Source organism: Dermacentor silvarum, chromosome 3, assembly GCF_013339745.2.
Source record: "Dermacentor silvarum isolate Dsil-2018 chromosome 3, BIME_Dsil_1.4, whole genome shotgun sequence".
Taxonomy (NCBI): domain Eukaryota; kingdom Metazoa; phylum Arthropoda; class Arachnida; order Ixodida; family Ixodidae; genus Dermacentor; species Dermacentor silvarum.
The window spans coordinates 60,744,751-60,768,603 of NC_051156.1; the positions used below are offsets into that span (position 1 = coordinate 60,744,751).

The 23,853-nt window shown below is 44.6% G+C and overlaps 1 protein-coding gene across 3 annotated transcripts in view; it reads left to right on the forward strand.

Annotated features, from left to right (window-relative positions):
• LOC119444412 (mucin-5AC-like) overlaps positions 1–23,853 on the forward strand; it is a 66,213-nt gene that overhangs the window by 17,295 nt on the left and 25,065 nt on the right. The window contains exons 3-4 of one of the 3 annotated variants that reach the window (XM_049663313.1): positions 1,507–1,584; positions 16,150–16,309. In XM_049663313.1, the coding sequence (XP_049519270.1) occupies positions 1,507–1,584; positions 16,150–16,309 (238 nt within the window). The remainder of the gene's footprint in view (positions 1–1,506; positions 1,585–16,149; positions 16,310–23,853) is intronic. The other 2 variants (XM_049663314.1, XM_049663315.1) reach the window with 2 other exon arrangements.

The window sequence follows — 23,853 nt, forward strand, 5'->3', positions numbered from 1 at the left end:
CGCCTCGAGTGTCCGTATATTAACACGAGAGCGGTAAGGGCCCCGTGTGGCAGATAATCCGGTGTCGGCGTCGCCGGAGTTTCCGTGGGCGAAAATTTCCGTATATAGTCAGGTATATGTACATGCCACGCCTTGCCATATGACTCGCGGTATATGCGGGTTTTATTGCAACCTCATTTTGCCTGTCGTAATAAAAAAAATGTCGCTGTTTCGCCTGAAAGGCGAAGCATCAATTGCGATAGCAAATTAGTAGAGAGCTATTCGGAGTAGGGATAGTAGTTTTATCGGCTGCATTAACTTGGACACATTCGCTTACTAACTGAAATAACAAGCGTGGTGTTAGCGCGCACAAGCGAACATGAATAGATCACACTGAATGAGCGCAGACAACGACTGTCAAACGCTGGCAGCAAGCGCAGCCGCCGCAGCGTGAGAAGGTTCGTGCGGTCTATCGCTTCAATAGAAACTGAGCGGCGAATGCACAGCGCATACAAATGTCAGAGCCGTGTGGGGATAAGAGACGGTGCGGGCGACCGCCACAAGCGGGCAAAGTAGTTGTTGGCAGAGTAGTTGTTGGCAGAGTAGAAGTACCTCCCTCCCTGCCTTCCCGCTTTCTTGCTTTCGCATTGGAGATTGAGCGGCCCCTTCCCCTTGCGCCCGGTTGCAAGATAAGCATTTGATGCCGCACCAGAGCGTCGCCCCACCTGCCTCCCACCCATACCCCCACGGCCTTTCGCGCGACGGTCACATTTGCTTTCCGCCGTGCCTTCGCTCTCCGTGATAGCGTGCGTCCTTCGCGCGCTTTCACTCGCGCATACGGCGCGCGGCGACGATTTTAATTCCCTTGGACTTTATACCGAACCTCACGGCGACGCCGACGGCAGAAATCCGGTTGAAGTGTCCATATGATTGCTATCGCAATAAAACAGCACTTATCAGCTTGCCTGGCCTTCGACTGATAGTACTGACTCAGGTGACAGTAGCACTGAAAGTGATCTCTGAAAAAGCATCGTCCCTAAATAAAACTTACCTTTGCTCCACAAGGTACGTCGCCGTGTCTAATGACCGTTAAAAGACGCGTTCATCGACGAAATCCTCTGCGTGTACTCTCATGCACCGTTATTATTACTGGTTCATCAAAGCTTCGTTTACACTGATTCATTCAATACCTGCGAACGAAGGTATTTGTCGAATATATCCTTCAGCCAACTCAGCATTCGATCTTTTTATAAAATGTAAATATTGAATGCTAGCCTTGTCACTTTTTACGATCAGAATTGATAGAGACGTCACAAGATTTATGAGAGAGCGCTGTTCCGACGCCGCAAAAACACTTTGTAGTCCCCACGTGAAGTACCTCAAAAAGGTATGCTGATTTCCAAATCAGGTTTACAGAATGTACATAATTGACGTGTAAAATTTGCCGTGACATGATCTCAGAACAACGCGGTAATTTATCCTAAATGAAATCCGCTTTTGTTTTTCGCGTTCTCGTTTCCTTTGCAGGAGAAGCCCTTGAGAAGTTGCGTACACAGTTGTGGATTTCTAAGATACGGCAAATACTATGATGGCAGCCGTTGTTGGGTATGTACGACATACACGGTTACTCCACGTGGTAATAATGACACAGATAGCATATAACTGTACGATAGCCTGTTTGCTCGGCAGCCGCTGGTGCCACATTCTAGCGGGAGCGGAATGCAAAATCTCTGCTAAGCGTAGTACGTATTATTGTGTATTAGGGCACAGCAGCGTCATTATCTCCCGCTCGGAACCCTCCCTACGTTAAGCCCTATTATTATTATTATTATTATTATTATTATTATTATTATTATTATTATTATTATTATTATTATTATTATTATTATTGTTGTTGTTGTTCTTCTTCTACGGTCATCCGCCGTCGTCTCTGTATCTTGTTTAAGCGCCGCTATGCAACTGCATTCTTCACGTCAGGCAAATTTCTAGCCTGTCACCGTTCTCTCACGCTGTCGTGTGCCATCCTCGCTATCCGTTCTGTCGTGCGCATATGCTAATGCGTTTACGCATTAGGATATGCCGTCGTGCATTAGCTGTCGTGTGCATATGCCCTGCCGTTTACGTTGCATTTTGGAGAATTCTTGGTCCACGTCCAACCAGTGAATCCCTTAACCATCACCGATGCTCCCGACGACGCACTAGACATTGTACTCGCTGTACTAAACATTGCAACTCGACCGCCGTCGGAATCCTTCTTCCATCCGTCAGTCGCAGCCACTGTTCCGCAGCCGCAGACAAGTATTTTACAGCTGAGGCCTATGCAGCATTGTCGGCTGTGAAAGACAAAACGATTACAACTGCCAAAGGAAATTCCATATACAGAGTTTCTGAGCTTCGTCAAAGTTTTATCACGCTAAAAAAAATGTAACTGACGGCCTTTATTCACTTGTATTCACTACCTGGGAGGTTCTTAGGCGTTAGGTATAAAAAAAATCCTTGAAAATTTTCCGCACTTGTACAGCGAATAATTTGCAGGCAGCTTTTATATCTACCCTCGTAATTCATCACTTCATTGACACACGATCACTTCCCCGTGAGTGCCGCTCTTTGGCGATATCTAGCTAGTCCTTGCACCACAAAACCTGATTACGCTCATCTTCAGGTTCAGCCAGCGGAATATTCAATCATGAAATTATCGGGTTTTACGTGCCAGAACCACGATCTGATTATGAGGCACACCGTAGTAGGGGACTCCGGAAATTTCGACCACCTGTGGTTCTTTAACGTGCACCTAAATCTAAGTACACGGGTGTTTTCGCAGAATATTCAATATTCGCGTCTATAAGGAATATTCAATCCTTATAGACGATGTAAACGATACACATTCTCTGCCCCTCCATTCACTCGACAGTGTGACTTGACCAAAATAGGAATCCTTGTTCCATCTGTGAGTCGCCGGGGACCGTATAACCACACAGCGCGAAAGTTTTCAGCCTACTGTGACAGCTGTATGATACGACAGCGTGTGCGCGACATTCTGAAGTGCGACGTGCCTTTGGTCCTTGCCAGAGGTGCTCGTGAAATAAAATGGCGATTCCATAAGGCGTAGTGTTGACTATAGAACACTCAACAGCATTAGGTGACTAGACGCATATCCTCTGGAACGCCTGCCCCATGTTCTGCGCGGCGTCAAAAGTGCACTCTACAACGCTGGATACTGGCAGATTCTGGCTCCTGGCAAGTTCCTGGATTCAAGAAATGCAGAGAAGACCTTTTTTTCACGCCAGACAGCTTCTGCCAAGTGATCCGAATGCCGTTTTCCCGTTCAAATGGCCAGGCTACATTCAAGACTTTTAAGGCTACAAACTGACATGTGCTGCTATGTCTACATGTATTCCGTGCCGCCTGGGAATGTCATACCGCCCATTCTAGGGTGCTGCACAGGACGGGTGATTTTGTCTGCTACGTCTTCACCTTGGAGCGGGCTAGGCGGCCCTGCCACCATCGGTTTCCAATGTGTCAATTGTCACCATATTGGTTCACAGCTTAGATGACCACCCGATCAACACAAGTCGGCATGGAGTAGAATGCGCAGTTTTCACCCAAATTATCAAGCAATGTCCTCCGAGCAGCTGGATAACAGGGGCACGCCCGGCCGGTCACCGTCCCTTCCTCAGGGCTCAGAACTAGCCGTGCTGCGCACTCGCTCCACCGACTCGCCATACTTGGTGAGGGTGCCTCGATGTCAGTGCATCGAGGCACCCTAGCCTTGGTCGATCAGTGCCGCCTCACCAATTGGCGGCGCCGCCTAGCTCATATTGCCGCCGCGAAGTAGCTTGCGCGACCACTTTCTGCACCCTGCCATCGCAGCTGCTTGAAGACTTGGTCCCTGTTCTTTAAGTGATTCGCCCTTCAAGGACATGGTACAAATATGCTGGTGCGTTTACGAGAACGCAACCGCGTGGTTTGTTGTTTGTGTCGCGTTCCTTACCGCCTGTATGACTTTCCTTAGAAGCGCCCGCAGAAGTCGCACCATGCAATACACGTGTCCCATGTGAAATGTTAAGTGCGCTCCTTTGGTGATCGACCCCCCCCCCCCCCTAATTCTCCGTCATCATTTTGTATTTCTCATCGTTACAGGGTGATATTACACCTGCACTCATAGTGCGATTATATAGAAGCACTCCAAACATTTCATGCCCCTTATCACGGAGTCCTGAAAGAACGGGGTTATTCACCAGATGTTTATCTAAACAGAATGTGCTCATGCACAGGTAAATTGTGAAGTGCTTTGTTATTTGTGGACTAATTTATTATTTGTAAACCGGTGTTTTCTGCCTGTATGGAGGCACTATATAAAACAATTGCAATGGTTTCCTGTTGCCCTTGGGGAAGCAAATATAGCACCTATGATTATATTTGTAGACAATCAAGGCCAAGTTATGGGTGGCGCGTACGGAAAACTTGGTATGTAAGCCAGTTGGTCAATTCTGATATTTAGAGCAAATTACTTTTACCCGATTCTCAAAGCTTTAAACACGTATTAAGGTTACCTCATGTCCTGAAAGAACGCCCCAAAAAGTTTTAAATTTTAGTGAATAAGTAGCATTTTATGCGTCGGTGATACGTGGGCAACGTGTGTTATCTAAGTTAGTGTCAGTTATATGCAGATTTAGTAAAACAAAAATTCTCAGCCAAGCTTTCAGGAGCGCCTTACAGCCGTTATCACCTATGTTTCCCAATGTCTAGAGAAAATTGTGGGGCACACCGAGTGTACATTTGGCCAAAACGCGGGCATGTCCTATGTGTAATGCGCTGGAAAACTTTAACATTTCCAGCTTCAATACAAGCTAATGCCAATAATTCCTGAATTGTAGTTGTTTCCACTTTCCCTATTTTTATATTATATGATGCTTGTAGGTGACTTCCCCAGTGTCATCGGTGAACTAAACGACGCACGTTTTACAGCGACGCTATTAGCATGTAGTTGGTCGGGATTTTTAAGTGCGAAAGCATTTCTATGCCTAACCAACGAGGAAAACTGTCCGTCCGTCACTAAGACGAATCGCTATAAAGAAAATTATGTATAAAACAAAATAATTTCGAGAGGAAAAGAACGTTGACGGTGCGTTTCGAACCTATGACCCAACGCACAGAAGCCGAGTGTCTTACCACTGTCTTACTATATCATTCTGACAGACGGTGTCGACGGTATTCTGTAGACGGTGTCGTCTACTTTCTCCTCCTGTTTCTCGCGCAGTTAGTGGGCTGTCAATCTGTATCAAGAAGCTTAAGTGAATATGCTGCAGTACGCGGCGCAGCCGCGTAGCCCCACGGCTAACATTAAATTCCTTGTTAGGAGTACGTTTGTTTGTTTAAATCGAACGCTAGAATTTTGTATTCATAACGGCAAGTGTAAATTAAGAAGCTATCGAAACTATCCGCTAATAGCATGCGTGTGCTTCTACCTGCTTCAGCACATTATCTTAAAAATGAGGCTGAAAAGCCCAGATAACCAAATACATATGCAACTGGAGCAGGTGCTATGGTTCCTTTCCTGGAAATGAAAGCCAGCATCCCAGTCTGTTAAGCTAGTCATGTACTTGACGTATATTATGTCAATGTTAGAGCATGCTAATTGGAGCCTTTTCAAACTAGATTTGACCAAAATAGGAAAGTACAAGGAAAGCGTCAAGGTACAATCTAATCTCCATTTCCCGAACCTATTGTATTCATCATCATCATCAGCCTATATTTTACGTCCACTGAAGGACGAAGGCCTCTCCCTGCGATCTCCAATTACCCCTGTCTTGCGCTAGCGTATTCCAACTTGCGCCTGCGAATATCCTAACTTAGTCACCCCATCTGGTTTTCTGCCGACCTCAACTGCGCTTCCCTTCTCTTGGTATCCATTCTGTAAACCTAATGGTCGATCCGTTATCCATCCTACGCATTACATGGCCTGCTCAGCTCCATTTCTTCAGCTTAATGTCAACTAGAATATCAGCTATCCCCGTTGGTTCTCTGATCTACACCGCTCTCTTCCTGTCTCCTAATATTTTTCGTTCCATTGCTCTTTGTGCGGTCCTTAACTTGTTATCGAGCTTCTTTGTAACCTCCAAGTTTCTGCCCCATGTGCACCGGTAGAATGCAATGATTGTACAGTTTTACTTTCAACGACAGTGGTAAGCTCCCAGTCAGGATTTGGCAATGCCTGCCGTATGCACTCCAACCAAAGTTTTATTCTTCTGTGAATTTTTTTCTCATGATCAGGGTCCTCTGTGAGTAATTGACCTAGATAAACGTACTCCTTTACAGACTCTAGAGGCTGATTGGCGATCCTGAATTCTTGTTCCCTTGCCAGACTATTGAACATTGCCTTCGGCATATTGATCTTCAACCCAATTCTTACACTTTCTTGATTAAGTTCATCAATCATTTGCTGTAATTCGCCTCCTTTGTTGCTGAATAGGACAATGTCATCTGCAAACCGAAGGTTACTGAGGTTACTACTAAGCCTTCACAGTTTAAGACCTTGAATACTTCTAAACATGCAGTGAATAGCATTGGAGAGATTGTGTCTCCTTGCCTGACCCCTTTCTTGATAGGTAACTTTCTACTTTTCTTGTGGAGAACCAAGGTAGCTGTGGAATCCTTGTAGATATTTGCTAAGATATTCACGGATGCCTCCGGTACTCCTTGATTACGCAATGCCGCTATGACTGGTGGTATCTCTACTGAATCAAATGCTATTTCATAATCTATGAAAGCCATATAGAGAGGTTGATTGTACTCCGTAGATTTCTCGAATATCCCTTCCTGAAGCCAGCCTGTTTTCTTGGTTGGCTGAAGTCATGTGTTGCCCTGATTCTATTAGAAATTATCTTGGCGGAAATTTTATACAATACTGAAAGCAAGCTTATGGGCCTGTAATTTTTCAATTCTCTAACGTGGGTGAGTATAATGTTGGCATTCTTCCAGTTCTCTGGTACACTTGAAGTTATGAGGCATTGCGTATAAAGGGCCGCAAGCTTTTCAAGCATAATATCTCCTTCATCTTTGATTAAATCTATTGTTATTCCATCTTCTCCAGCAGCTTTTCCCCTCGTCATGTTTTTCAAGGCCCTTCTAACTTCATCGCGAGTTTGTCGTTTCTTTATTATGTTTGTCGTTTCATGCTTTGTCGTTTCTTTATTAGGTCCTTTGTTTCTTGGGAGAGCTTACCTACTGGTTGCCTTGGTGTCTTACCTCCCGCTTCAATAGCTCTGTCTGAGATCAACCTAGTTACGGTTTCATTCATTACCTCTATGTTGTCTGTATCTTCATTTTCTAAAGTGCATATTTGTTTGCGAGCATCAGCCTGAATTGGTCTGCTTTTACCCTTACTGCCTCTAGGTTGGCGTGTTTCCTCTTGACTAATTTCAATCTTTCTCTCTTCAAATTGAGAGAAATCCTAGACCTCACTAACCTATGGTCACTGCACTTTACCTTACCTAACAATTCTACATCCTGCGCTATGCTTGGATCGGCAGAGAGTATGAGGTCTATTTCATTCCTTGTTTCTGCATTAGGGCTTTTCCAGATCCACTTCCTGAAGAAGGTATTCATTATTCGGAGCCTATTCCTTTCCGCGAATTCTACTAACATCTCTACTCTTGCATTTCTAGAATCGATGCCGTAGTTGCCAATTGCTTGCTCACCAACCTGCTGTTTCCCCACTTTTGCATTGAAGTCGGCCATGACCACAGTATACTGAGTTTGCACCTTTCTCATTGCTAATTCAACATCTTCATCAAACTGTTCTATTTCTTCATCATCGTGACTAGAAGTTGGGGCGTAGGCTTGTACTACCTTCATTTGTACCTTCTATTCAGGTTTATTACGACCACTGCTACCCTATCATTAATGCTGTAGAATTCATCTATGTTGCCCGCTATGTTATGGATTAGAAATCGTACCCCAGATTCTCTCTTATCTGGAAGACCTCTGTAGCAGAGGACGTGGCCGTTAGTCAGCACTGAGGAAGCCTCCCCTGTTCTTCTAACCATACTAAGGCCGATGATATCCCAGGCAATGCCTGATAATTCTTCAAATAGTCCTTCTAAGCTAGCCTCACTCGAGAGGGTGCGCGTGTTGAACGTTGCCAGGTTCAGTTTCCATTGGCGGCCTGTCCGGACACGGAGATTCTTAGCACCCTCTGCCGCGTAGCAGGTTTGACTGCCGCCTTGGTCAGGTGCTCCGGAGCCACTGGGAACTGAGGGCCAAGGGTTAATTGTCGGAGTCATAAGGGAGGTAGTGGCCGAATACTGCACCAGGGAGGCGAATTCCTGTTCTGGTGAGGGAGTGACATTAATGTAACTTAGTGGGCCTTCCTAGTTTGGTTGCACCTGAACTAATCTAGCCCCACTAGCTCTGGGCAATATATTTTTTTCTTGCCGGTGTCAGGCACCACTCCATGCCTGAAAATGTGGTGGACTGGAGTAGGATTTGAACTTACGACCTTCAGATTTGAAGCAGGGTATTCTACCTCTGCTCCACGCCACCACCTATTGTATTAGCAAAACGTTATGCCTCCCTGAATTGCCTGCGTTAAACCAATGCTGAAAACAGGGGAAGCCGATTCCCTTGCTGTTGAAAAGCTGCTCGAATGTCAATAACAGACTACATATGTTTTGAGGGAAAGTGAGGGGCACTGAAAATATCTCTAAGCTTTTCTATGAGCTCTCACCTTGAACAAGAGTGGAATAAAAATATTTACCTTTGCAAGCCTCAGAATCAAAACATTCTCAAATTTTTAAGGAGACCACATTAATTTTTTTAAGATATAGAGAATAAAAAGTGTGCCTAATTACAAGTGCACACCGAACACACTTCAGTGGTTGAGTGGCGTGCTGCGAATGCAAAAGCGTTCATAGCTGCTACCTCGATGTAACTGCGAGGTTCCACGTGTGTTTCTCATGTAGCCCATGTACTTGGCAAGGGGAGTGGTTATGCGTGGTCGTTGCAGCATTGGCTTTTGTTCTTCTCTTTTTTTTGCAATAGGTGGGGGCCAACTGATTCCATCTGTTTATGCATTTAGTATTTGTGTGCACCTTATGTGCATGTGTGTGTATCGTGTTATGATTGTTGTACTTGCAGTGATGCAAGCAACTTTTGAAAAATATATTGCACCACAGTCATTTATTCAACTTTGTGTTGAAATGTACACAATTTGGCCACCCAGTAATGGCCAATACAGCCAGCAGGATTGTCAAAAAATATGATGCAGATCCCATGCACTTGCTTGAATCGACATGAGGCGAAGCTTTCACGCAATGGTCAGTTAAACTCCAGAAAACTAGCTGTAGTGTGTACAGTTGTCCTTATTTCATCTGATGCAACGTGTACTCATATGCAATGTTTGCTTGTTCACTGCACTGGTCACATAATGTAATGTATACATAGCTCGGTGAACTCTGTCAAACGTTGGCTAACTAAGACTTCGAACTAACCACGAGTCTGAGTTCGTGCGAGCCTGGCTGAGTAGAATTTTGGTGAATACGAGTAAGAGGAATCTCGGTGGAGCAAAGTTTTCGTGAATATGACTCAGTGGAAGCTCGTCTGAGTAGTTTGATCAATATGAGTCAGATCAAGCTCAGCGGAGTAGAATTTTGGTGAATATGAATCAGAGCAAGCTCGTGTAAGTAGATTTTTGGTGAATATGACTCAATGCTAGCTTGCTTGAGTAGAATCGTTGTGAATATGAGTCAGAGCAAGCTCGGCGAAGCAGATTTTTGGTGAATATGACTCAGTGCAAGCTCGCCTGAGTAGAATTTTAATGAATATGGGTCAGGGCGAGCTCAGCTGATTAGAATTTTGGTGAATATGACTCAGTGCAAGCTCGCCTGAGTAGAATTTGGATGAATGTGAATCAGAGCAAGCTCGGCTATGAAGATGTTTAGTAAATATGGGCCACAGCAAGCTTGCCGAAGTATAATTTTGGTGAATATGAGTCGTAGCAAGGTCAGCTGAGAAGAAGTTTGGTGAATATGAGTGAGAGCAAGCGCGGCTAAGTAGAATTTTGATGAACATGGGTCAGAGCATGCTCGGCTGAATATAATTTTGGTGAATATGAGTCAGAAAGCTCGGATAAGCAGAATTTTGGTGAATATGACTTGGAACAAGCTCGGCTGAGTAATGATGAGATACGGTTATATGAGTTTATGCAGTAATACATCTCATTGCAGACTCATTAGCAACATTCCCTCCATCTTGATGGGCAATTCCTACACCTCGTGATGAGTCTGCACACTTTATGAGCTGTGGACATGTAGGAACCACCCACATTTGAAAAGATGCTATCATTCACAGGACGGGATGCAACCCGCTGATTTGAATATGCAATTTTGATCTGCTTTTGTGTAGTGTGTTATCTACTGCTTATAAAGACAAGGTGTTTGCCTGTTTTTCGCACTGTTGCATGTGTTTTGCAGGAAGTAGAGGCAGGGAAGCAAGGAAAGGCAAGGATGTTTATGGCGAAGCAGTTTCTTAGAATACTGCGATATGTTACGACCAGCATAAAGAAAAGAAATTCGACGCACTGTAAGGGTTAATACAGGTGCAGTAACGATACAAAGTCTGGAACACATTGAAGGTTTATTGGTTTTTATACAGGAGAAAAATGATGCATCAGAAAAATGAAAAAAAAACTGTTTAATAATACTTCGAAACCAAATTTACAAGGCTGTTTATTATCAGTCAAAGCGTTAAATATGCTATTGTAGAACATTCATTAAGATATATAGTTTGCACGTTCACTTTGCGAGCTTGATAAGCAGTCGCGTCTCGCAGCGGAAATAACGTTGAAATCAGATAATTCATAGGGGAAAACGAGCGGCACCACTTAACCGCAGCACTTCTCCGTAGTTGCATACAGTGGCGTAGCCAGAAGATTTGTTCGGGCGGAGGGGAGGGGGGGGGGGGGCTCAGGTTGCAGCGCGGCCTGCTCCTTATAGAATTTGTCGAGGGATCAAATACATGAATAATAACGGCATTGCCAATGCCATTGCATATTAAGTGCGCAAACGAAGTATTGAACGCTACGCACTGTGAATACTAGTAATGTATGTATTTTCTTATAAAAACTATATTCGTATGTCCCCAAAATTGTGGCAGAAACAAGTGATATCAATGCTTCCGCGTTTTTTTGTCTATTTCATAAGTGCAGAAAATATCACGTGAACTTTAGAACTATATCAGTTCAAAACCAGCAACGCAGTGCATGCAGGTGATATGAAAAATGTAAAGGCCATGAAATGAACAAGTTGAGGGCAAATATTTTGATGAATTATGTCATTCAAGAACCTTGTTTACATTTTTGTTCATGTGCAACGGCCAAGGAAAAACCTCAATGACGCTGTCCTTCGTTGCACTGGATGGCGCAGTAGCAGCTGTTATCGGTCGTATATTGTAATTACACCGAAATTATAGTCGCAGCAGTGAGTACATATAAAAAGCAGTTCTGCTAAATATACATTATAAATGCGGAGATAGAATGGAATATACAAATGCGAAGATACAACTTAGTAAGGGGGAAAAAAGTGTCGCTGGAAACGAAGTTTACTGTTTGTATACACAAAACCTCGCAACAAGATATTTAAATATACATATAAGTCTCCAATAAATCCACGTATTTAAGCAAACGTCACTGTATATAATGCGTCAAACAAGACAAACATGTTGCTCAGTCACAGATAGTAAACTATACGCATAGAAAGACAGGTGATCGAGGCAAGAACAAAACTACGATCGCAGAAGCCGTGATATGTACTTGCGCCATGTTGCGGTCGCGACAGCATCATATGGGTAGAATAATAGAGAAAGGTGCAGAAATCAGTAGGAAAATGTGCATTTTAGCTGCCTGCACAGCGGCAACAATTATTCTGCACCGAAAATCAAAGAAGGCTGTAGCTTTCTCTCAAAAAAGAAGTAAAAGCAGGTAGCCAAAAAGGAAAGAAAAGGAACGGAACGGACAAATGAAAGCCATAGATGATGCAGCAAGTTGAACTACCCAATATCCGAGTGTGTTTGTTGGGTAACGCTGTGTGGGCCTAGCTTTCAATGGGCAAGGTCGGTGAAAATTAGTTATTGATGTCCTCGTAATTTTCGTCTTCGCATGATAATTTTGATCATGATGCTAACTGTTACAATAAATGGTGAAAATTTCTGCGGTTTTAAAAGCTAATGAACAGTCATACGTTTTCATAATTACGAGTTTATGGACCTGAAGGCACAGAGCTTTTTACTTGAATTGATTTTCGCTGCTTTGCTGTCTAAAGGACAAACTTCACTCGGTGCGGAAGTTTAGCGTAGCGGTCAATCACTTTGGACACGTTGATGCCGACGTCTCTGGGCGTATAAAAGATCCAGCCTTACCATGCGTTCCTTAGACATTGCAGAGCGCAAGTAATTTTTTAGTAATCTCACGTTTGAAAATATTTGCTCTGCGCTGGCAGTGGTCCCGAGAAGGGTGACTAGAATCTTCAGCAGTTTGTACACATTTACATAGAACCTCCAGTCGCAATGATACAGGGCATCTATTCCGCTGCTAAAACCTAAATACACTTCTTCGATGTCGTTGGCATCCTTGTTTAGGTATCTTGCCCAAAAGTAAGCTGTTAGATTCCAGCGTTATACGTTGTTTCGTCAGCAAGTACGGAGAAGTATCTGCAGCGTTTACTTTTGCATCTAGGCTTTCTTTGATAATTTCACCACAAATTTCTATAATTTGGTTTTGTACATCTGGGCATAAATACGAGGCGTTATTCGGGCAACCTTCCAAATGGTTCTCCAGATATGTATCTCCACAATCAGCTCGCATGCGAAGAAGCGATTTAAAAATACCACTATTTCCAGCCGGGGCTTTGCTTTAATTCATAGGACCACTGTCCCTATGGCCACGGAGAACCAGACTGTATCGCCCGCAAAAAAGAACTGTCTCAATAGTAGGCCGCTATAACTTTCTTCTGTTTTCTCTTATTTTACTTTGCCTGCCCTGGTCCAGCTGATCGATCACACAGGGCGCGCTTCCTGAAAATGTTTGGGGAAATTTATTAGCTGCCAGTTGACAGTCATGGTGATATTTAGTATTTTCGTGTATGAAAGATTGCGAGCGCGTGCTTCTATCTCTGGAACGGCGTGAATACGAGGGCTCCAGTGCGCACTTGTTGGCCCAAGTTTATAAGAAAATTAAACCCGTAAAACTTGAGAATTGAAAATCTAAAGAACGCCTTCGGAAATGCCATGCACCTTTCGCGTCAAAAGTTTATGAGAATTGTATGGCCACAAAGTTCGGAATCGAAATCCATGCGCTCAGTAGATTCCTCGGCCGCTGCGAGATGCCGCGACGCGCACGCTCGCTATCGAAAAGCCCTTGAAAGTTACTGCTCGGATGGGGCTCCTTGCGGTATGTGAATCCAAGCTCAGAAGCGTTGCCAAGAAATCCAGCCCGGTTTCGCAATGTTCGTGCCGAAATGTCTTTTCGAGCGTGAAACAGACATTGTAGACAAAATCCCGAATTATTCCCGACGCCGGTGGTTGTTTTGGTGGGCGCCGGGAAAAAATTTCGGGAGGGCCCATCAGCGCCCCCCCCCCCCTTTCTGCAGCGATCGGTTATCCATCCTACGCATTACATGGCCTGCGCAGCTCCATTCTCTTCATGTCAATCATAATATCGGCTATATCCCCCCCGCCGTGCACGCGTGTGCTTGTGCAGAAATTAAGTAAAAAGTAAAGTAAGCGCAGTAACATACAGTAAGTACGACAGGTACAGTGGGCATTTGGAGCAACGGCTGCCCATCGCGCCACTGAATGGACCAGTCTTCGAAAACGCATCATTGAGACGACCTGGACGATCGGAGAAGACATCGTTAATCGTTAATCTCCGTTAAGCGTAGATGGCGTCACCTCGTCGGAGCGAAATGCATTTCACAAGTCAAGGACGGCTACACACGTGAAAATGCACGTGTGACTATGCTATACCTACTCACATAGCAATAGCTTGTTCGCTGCGTCGTTACGCTAGAAAACTTAAACGCGCGCTAAAACGCGTAATGTTTTTTTTTTTTCGAAGCTTTCGTCGCCCTGCTCCCTCAAACGAGAGTGTTGCATTTCCTTGCGGCCAGTGCATAGGCCGCTGTGTCTTCCGCTGTGTGCGAGCGTGTATCCGTCATTTGCCTTTACGTCAACAGATTAAAAATTGTACAGAACATTTAATTTCAGGATTCGGCGGCCGCAATCAATGGGGCCGTCGCATTCTTGCCCAAAACACAGAGTGCGAATGCCTTGACAAACACCTGGACACGTTTTTCCGCATGCAGACATGATTCACTGTAAATTACCAACGCAAACTAAAGCGCCCAGGAATGAAATTATGATAGTAGCACCGGTTTCTTAAATCATGTCAGTGGAATGCGACGAGAAAAAAGGGTGGGTAAGGGGGGGGGGGGGGGTTGCGCAAGAAAACTTGGGGAAGGGGGGGTGCTTGACCCCCCCCCCCCCCCTGGCTACGCCCCTGAAGCCTCCCAGTCAGGATTTCGCAATGCCTGCCGTATGCAATCCAACCCCATTTTATTCGTCTGTAATTTTTTTCTTCTCATGATCAGGGTCTCCCGTGAGTCATTGGCCAGTTAAACGTACTACTTTACAGACTCTAGAGGCTGACTGCCGATCCTGAATTCTTGTTGCCTTGACAGGCTGCTCATACTAGAAGTAAATATTACTACTGCAGTAATATTTGGACGCTGTCTGCAATTGTGTTGCTCATGGTGAATAACATACCGATGGGCTCTTTTTTCTAGCGCGTGAACACAGCCACGTGTATTTCGCAACCTCGGAAACAAGTAGGGCGTCTATACACTCGCATATATCAACGCATTTCGTGCGCCATAGATCCCTCGTATAACACGTTAAGGGACGGTCCAGATCATGAGATGATTGGTCCAGGCAGCAACTCTAGGTTGCCGTAGGTAGAGTTTACGTGTTTCCTATCGGGAACAATTCGAAGTTTAAGATCAGCTGGGAGCGGTGCGGTTGATATTGAAACGCTTGAAGTACGGAAGCTGCTGGCCACGAAGCAACAACTTTAACGTGGAGAACGTGATGCAGCAGTCACTACAATCTGTCGCCAAGGTCCCACATAGAGTGCTCTTAGAGAAAAAAGGATCTGTAATGACCAAAGTCAACAAATTGCTTTTGCCAGATATATAAGTTTCTGGATTTCTTGAATTATGTTAAGGATGACAGATCTTTCGTAGTAGATTGACGCTACGCAATGTATTAGGATTTGTACGAAATTCGATGTGTTACGTCTATCTGTTATCAACGGTTAGTAGGTGTAATCCGTAAATAAATATTACGGTAGCTAATGGCATCAGCCTCTTTCCTCCACTGTTTCACTTGTGGCGTTTTAATATATGAAAAGCTATGGTAAACGTCGTCGTAAAGGAACGCGGTTTTTTATACTAGTGTACATAGAGTTACCGTTTATCTCAATATGGCCACAGGCGTCACCTTCATTCATGGTCCAATATGTTTGAGTGAATAGACATGTAAAAGTACGGACAGCTGGGCAGGTTGCTGTGTTAATACAAATATGATACACATGATCGAAACAGCGCTGATAACAGGTACATATCATCTAGGCATGAGATACCTGAGTAGAGAAACACGATTGTGCTATCGGGTAAACTTGAAGTGCATCAACAGAGATCATAAGCGTGAGAAAAGATGATAAATAAGCCTGTGGCTGCTGTGCTGCCACAGGTTTATTTATCCTCTTTTCTCACGCTTATGATCCCTGTTGATGCACTTCAATTGTTGTGGCAACAATTTTTTTAAAGATGAAACGTAACCTCACGAAAGAAGAGATTGTAGCAAAGGACAACAGGGGAATTGTGGGGAATGCAGAAGTCGTACAGTACAAATAGACCGGGTGTCCGAGTGCTTAGCATAACCGTGGGCAATTTACTGGATGTAAGAAAATTTACCCGCAAAAAGCACACATGTGAAGCTCCTTGCTTAAGAGCCTTAAAGATTCATTGAACCAATGGACGACTAGTATAATTTAATCAGAGTTTACTAGCCCACAGTTATTTATGCAAAGCTCTCAGAATTATGGCACTTCCTTTTCAGTACCTTGGTCGATCCGGAAAGTTCCTCGGGGTCAAAGGCTACTGCAAGCAAGGGTTGTGCCTCAGAGTGTTAACTACAGGTTACGAAGGCTCTGATGCACAGACGTACTGCGGCGTTGACCAAACTAAAGTTGTCTTGCACAAAGCGACAGAGGGAAAAGGTAAAGTACACTCCAGTGACTCCGCTTGCCGCCTTATAAAAAATGAGCCGACTGTGCGGTGTCCTCCTAGATGAGATAAAAATGTCTCCTATTTCAACCCCTCGATATGCTAAACATTCGTCACCACCGACAAACGCAAAATAAAAGCCTTATGCTTTAGAGATGGGCAAAACGGCTCACTTCAGTGAGCGGCTCGAAACTGCTCAGCTTACTGAAATGAACCGGTTCATTTAAACGGCTCACCGGTTCATTTAAACGTGTAACATGTGTAGTGGATATTCTATAATTATTTGGCTTTGAAAAAACGATATATGCATAATTGAATAACCGTGTTATTGGTATTTTCGCTATGTTTAGAGAATATTTTTACATATATTAAAAGCGGGAATTTTTGTTGTAACCAAACCTTCTTTTCTGATATTGGGGATAAAACGCTTATGATGCTGTAACAGGCAGAATGCGACGTACAGTTTTCAGAAAAAAAATCGTCATTACAGAAGCTTGTCTGTTTTTGTGGTACTTTAAAATCAACTTTCGTCAAAATAAGAACACAAAAAGATGGTACATTATCTTTCAACTTTATTCATTTATTCACATACGTACGTTCACTATGATATGAGTGAGCTGTATGTAACGCCATGCAAAATTAATGTAGAAATCATTTCTTGAAGTACAATACAAAAATGATACGAAAATCCACAAAACTGTCGCAAGTACCTTTCGTTTTTTTATTTTTTTCGTTTTTTTTTTTTCTCTTGAGTGCACGCGCGATACTGGCGATCATGCCATCATGCGCCAGGACAAAAAAAAAAAAAACAAGAAATGAAGTTCTATTACGACACAACAGATAATTGACCTCGTTTTAATGACGTGCTAATGATACACGCTCAGAAAATGCACAGAAGTGGATGCCATGGGTGACATTTTCATGACTACACTAATTAGCACAAATGAAGATCAGGACGTAAACTGTACGTTCACCTGCTGTCTTTAAAGACACGGAAGACCATCTTCGAAGTGTTCTTGCACCAGAGCACGATGTGCGATCGGTGAGAGTCGTGGGACATCGTTCAAACTGGAGATGGGTCGCTCAGGAGCGAGCCGGATCTGGTGAGCGGCTCACGTTTAGTGAGCCGTGGTTCACTAAACGTGAGCGGCGGTTCTTTTGGAGAAAGGGGGCCGGTTCTCTCGCATTCAGTAAGCCGTGCCGATGCGTTCCGTCAGAGCCGTGTCTTCTGCTGGGTTAGGGTGCCTCGATGCCCAGCGCCGCCGTCCAGGGTGGAGACAACCCCGCTGGCGCCACCATATTGAGTCACACGAGCTCAGACTCAGCTACGCTTGCGTTCATAAATAGTGTTACTCGCGGCGCACTTCCAAGTGCTTTGCCTTGATGAGGATTTTTTTATCGGTATCGCATCTGCACATCTTTATAACCAATAGCCGTTAACTCGTCGAAGGTCCAAGACGTAAATGTATGGCGCCGGGAACATGCCCAAAGTTGCCTAATTCAATTTACATTTAACATGCCGTGTGTATGTTTGAAATACGCACTATTTTTGTTTTGCGCTTCGATGCTTGGTATATAAGGTTTGCGACCCCCTGTGTGTGGAAGTTTTTCTTTTTCGCTGTTGTATTTTGGTTTACACGTCACGCCTCCTTTACCGTAGCCAGCCACTCGCGCACGGCGGTTAGTTTCCCTTGCGTTGCGCGTGCTCTTCGCGTTCGTTGCAATTATTTGACGATATCTACGCGCAATTTTGCTTATTTTTGCCCACAAAACTGTGTGCTGACAGGATTAAGCTGGTGTAAAAATAACTGCGATGTGAAAATAAGGTTTAGTTAGTGCTGTAGAGAAACATGTAACGTAACTTGCCTGTGTCAATCTTGCGTAGTACACACAAGAAACCAAACCATGCACAAAATACATTTACTTATAATGTCTAGTACAATCAATCATGAAAGAGATATGTACATGAAAAATTATATGTACTGTGTGGCGCCTGAAGGTTATGTTGAAATACGAGATAAAAAAAATTCGCAAGGTAGGCTCGACACACAATTCGGGATAGTGAGAGTTTTTTTTAAAAATGTATTCATTACATAGGGGGGGGGGGGGGGGTTCAAGTGAGTACATCAACCTTATTACACACAATATAAATCGAAAACAAGAATGCAAACAAGAAAACGCAACCGCGGGTAATATTCATCAAGATATCCGGCCAGAATACATCAGCTACCATCGACTACGTCGCATCAGCCAAACACATCGATGGCGAGTACAGAACATTTTATAAATAACCATTAGAACACTGATAACTACATTGAAAAAATAAACACTGCATACATATCGCGTACAAAAACTGTAAATGAAACTAAGACAGTCAACTACAGATTAGCAATGTTTTTCACTTCGAAAATATAGTCCATGATGATGTAGGGCTGTTGACTTTAACAGACGGCGCCCATCCTGTCGATTTCCCTCGTACTGGTCCTCTTCAAAGTGTTTCTAAGTACAAGTAAAACAACAAAAGTGATTATTGATATGGAAAGTAGCCTTGTAAATACAGAGAACCCATTACAGTGCTTAAAAATAAATTTTCGCAGAAGTAATGCTGTATTACCCCGCTTCGCACGTTTCGAAGAAATGCACAGGCTACAACAGACACCATGCCAGAAAGCGCCGAAACATTTTGGTCCCATGATGCCCCTTAACTCTACTACACCTGGGCATACCGTGCACAGGCATTTAAAGACCGTCACAGTATCCACTACGATCGGGAATGAGCACGAATGACCATCGGCTTACGAGCACCACACTACAAATATATTTGTCTAAAAAATCAGCTATATAACGTAACAACCTGAGATCCGCAAGATATCTGCTGAGAATAGAGAAAATCACAATGCTTCGCTTGCCACGTACACAACAGCCGCTCTCCCCAGAAGAAGCACTGCGTTCTTTAGTCCCAAATAACCAGTAGCGAAAAAAGAAACAGAGGGGGAAAAAAGAAACAAGAGACACACGATGTGTGCGTCCCGTAAAAAAGTAAAATAGGTGGTTTACATGACGATTTGTAGCTAATGTAAGGCTATTTCGCGACGAAGCATTTTCGTCAGTTATTAAAATAAGAGTACTACTCGCATAGACTGCGCTGATCAAAACGGCAAAAGCCTATGCGATGCGCGCTCGCAAACCATAGGCTACTCAGCATCGGTGCAGTGCTTAGTTCGTGAGCGAACGCAGGTACGTGAGCGAGGATCAGAGAATACTTTCTTATTTATGAAAAAACACGATGCGATATTCTAAACTTTCTTGACACTTACCTCGCAAATGTAGGAGCTATCCGTTGCCTTCCAGTGATACCGCTTTACTTGGGCTTCCCATCTCTTCCTTCGCTCTGGGTCCCGGGGGACGCGTAAACAACGAAGCCCTCTACGCGTCGATCCGGTGCACTTGGGAACACAACAGCCCGTCATGTCGACTCGATGCACTTGACAAGCTTGTCATTCATGCGGCTGAACACTGTCCAGCAAGTATAAGCGTCAGCGAAGCATCCGCGCGCACTGTGTCTCGAACTAAGCACCGGCACCAAGCACTCGCAACCGCTCGCTGTGACTCAAGATGGCGTCGCAGCGAGAAAGCGGCGGCGCGGGTGCGGTCAAAGGATGGCACCACCCTGAACGGAGGCGCTGGCATCGAGGCACCCTATGCTGGGTGCGACTTCCGCGCCATCTATAGACGTTTTGACGAGGGCGCTCCCGACGGTCTGGCGTGGAGAGTATGTGTCAGTGTTGCCTGTTCGGTCTGGACTGTGAGCTTGCCTTGCGCTTGCATTGCGGAGTGGTAGCTTTCCTTCGATGTTTCCGTTTATTTTTGTCACAAATGACTTACGCTCGTGAATAATGGCATATATACTCATCAAAAGGCTACAGGCCAGCACTGTGCAGTTTATGGGTGCACAAACAATCAGCGGAAAATAACGATTTTAGGGACTAAGTGTGTCCACAACACAGCACTCCGCGAGGCCACTGCCGCGATGTGGTATGTTCACGCTTCGCCGGTTTCCTGCATCACCTGAGGACTTGGCATTTCAGTCTAATGTGAACCAATGCACACATCAGTAAAATAACGCATTTTGGTAAACTCTTTTCGGCACATTTCCCAACATGTTGCGAGAATTGTCAGCTCTTCGATGCAATATCTTCTCGTATGTAGTGACAGAGGCTACATTTGTTATTCTTTCAAACACGACTTCATTCCAGTGCCTAATACGGGCGTCACACGGTGCACTTTTGATCGTGATCTAGCCCGATATGGGTCCAATTTCTTGGTCGCGATTGGATTCTTTGCTCAATCTGCGGAAGGGAGCCAATCGCGGTCGAACATTCCGATCCAGATCGGTCTCGATCGCTATCAAAAGTGGCCGTGTGACACCGGTATAAGACAAATTGGAGCACTCTGCGAGAGAACTAGTCGGTAATAAATACACTTCGCAACGATCTGGAAAAATCGTATCCTATGGAAGATGTATGCAGACCTTGTGTCCACCAAAACATTGTCTCTGCGTTCAAACGCACCCTACGCGGCCCTGCCCATAAAGGTAATTAACTTCGACAGTGTGGTGCTGCATCGAGCTCACCCATCTTTGAGCGTTGTCTATGTGCTTGGGCAGCAAGAGAATGCAAAAACGAACGTGTCAACCTCATCAGTGCGGCCTAGCGCCAGTGTTAGAGTTCGGGAACCGTAATGCGCTAACTGTGCGTGGCGTAGAAATGCGCTAAATGAGCTCGCGCAAGTAAGAACGTAAAAAAACGGTATTCGCATGGATACGCGGACAATAGCATCATGCTTGCAAGAATAACAGCAACGAAAAAAAATTAGCACAGTCGATCAAGTGAAATACTTAGGTGCGTGTAGAGACTGCTTCGCTGACCACTAAGCGCTTTTCACTCACGGTAAGTAGTGGTTTACAGTCATATGCATATGTATTTATTCGACAATTGCTAAGACTCGACATTACTTTATTAGGAACATAGCACAGTAAGACGGTGTAAGGGAAACAAGAGAAAGAGCAGAGATGGCACTAACGCTGCAATATTATTGGCTTATTTCGCTTCAGAGATAGCGCACACAAACAATTCTTGCCGTACGCGATATCTTCAATACAAACTTCGCGCACGATCTACGTTAAGGTTCACCGTGAGCGAAGCTTCTTCCAAATTCATACATTCGAAAGAAAAGCCATCCCAGGTAAACAAACGTAAAATATATGTAAAGAAATATATCTTTATAGCAAGTCCTGTTATAATCCCTATTGGGATTGACAGTATGTATAAATAAATAAATACTAAATATAAAAATCTAGCACCTGGGCTGTATCACTCGCGCTGGCATCTGTGATCACTGCCGCGCGTTGGTCCGCTGCAGGTACCGCGCTGCTCGATCGCCACGCTTTATGCTTTGACATTTGGTTAGCACCCTGCACCGCACCAGATCCAATAAATTGTGCATGATTGAGCTGTTCAGTTGCGTCGGAAGCGTATGGAGTAACCACCGCATATCTACCAACCACTGACACGCGTCGTCGGGCTGCCGGCGCCTGGTTTATAAGCATTGCCCGACAGCTACGTACGCGCCTGCTTTCGCTAAATGAGGCAACCCTCAATCGTGAAACGTAATGGTGATCAGATTCAATCGACGATACGGTCACATGTGCCCAGCAATAACAATGAAATATACCGCTGATTAGCACGCCAGGTCTCGACGAAGCAGACGCGGCTGGCCGCTGCCGCCGCTACCGACGAAGAAACACCACATCCACTGGCTGGGCTTGCTGTTGCCATGGCACACCACATTGAGCGCTCACGCGAGCACGTGAAACATGTAACAAGTGGCACAAGACAAGCGAAGCGGAAGAAAACAATCGAAATAATGCGCGGCGAAGATCACACAACCGAAGTGCGGCCGGCCTGCTCTCGCAAGGCGCACAGTCCAAAATGGCGGCGACGCTAGACGTCGCTCGTGTCGGCCAATGGCGCTGCTCAAACGTCGGTTTGTGAAAAGGTCTATTAGCGGTACGAGAAAGCAACTGCCCTTCCTCGCAAGAGTCGCCTTCACCCCCTCGCCTTCGGCTGTCTTTTGCGCCGCTCTTTTGAAGAGCGAGGGAGTCGTAGTTCAGTAAGTGAGCGGCGGTTCTTCCGGGGAGAGGAAGCCGGCTCTCTCTCGTTCAGTGAGCCGTTCCGAACCGTTCAGTCAGAGCCGGGTCTTCTGCTAGGTTTCGAGGTTTCGTTTTCTGACCGACGAGTTGTGGCCGGCGTGGGCAGACTCGCGCTACTCGTACTCGCTCGCAAAGTGTGGTGTGCGCGGAAGTCCCTTTGATTTTTTTTTTTTTTGCGTCCTATTGGAGAAGTAAAGAAGCCTTAATTGGCAAAGGATGGTACCGTTCGTTGCCTACTGCTGTTCTAACGATGTCTCACGACTCTCACCGATCGCACATCGTACGCTGGTGCAAGAACACTTCGAAGATGGTCTTCCGTGTCTTTAAAGACAGCATGTGAACGTACATTTACGTTCTGATCTTCATTTGTGCTAATTAGTGTAGTCATGAAAATGTCACCCATGGCATCCACTTCTGTGCATTTTCTGAGCGTGTATCATTAGCACGTCATTAAAACAAGGCCAATGATGTGTTGTAATGGAACTTCATTTCTTTTTTTTTTGTCCTGGCACATGATGGCATGATCGCCAGTATCGCGGTTGCGCTCAAGAAATAAAAATAAAAAACGAAAGGTACGTGCGACAGTTTTGTGGATCTTTCGTATGATTTTTGTATTGTACTTCAAGAAGTGATTTCTACATTCATTTTGCATGGCGTTACAGCTCACTCACATCATAGTAAACGTACGTATGTGAATAAATGAAGTTGAAAGATAATGCACAATCACTTTGTGTTCTTATTTTGACGAAATTGATTTTAAAGTACCACAAAAACAGACAAGCTTCTGTAATGACGATGAAGTTACAGGTATTTTTTTTCCGAAACAAGTACATCGCATTCTGCCTGTTACAGTATCATGAGCATTTCATTCCCAAAATCAGAAAAGAAAGCTTCATTACAACTAAAAATTCCCGCCTTTAATAGATGTAAAGTATTCTCTAAACATTGCGAAAATACCAATAACACGGTTATTCAATTATGCATATATCGTTTTTTCAAAGCCAAATAACTATAGAATATGCATAGCACAGGTTCCACGTTTAAGTGAGCTGTTTAAATGAACCGGTTCATTTCAGTGAGCTGAGCGGTTCCGAGCCGCTCACTGAAGTGAGCCGTTTTGCCCATCTCTAGAACTTCGAACAGCAGGAGGCAACGAACCACCCTTTTCCAATTAAGGCTTCTTCACTTTTCCCCTCGTTGGAATCGGGTGCCACACCAAAGGACGCACAAAAAACCAAAGGGACTGCTGCGCACACCACGCATTGCGAGCGAGTACGAGTAGCGCGAGTCTGCCCACGCCGGCCACCACTTGTCGGTCAGAAAACG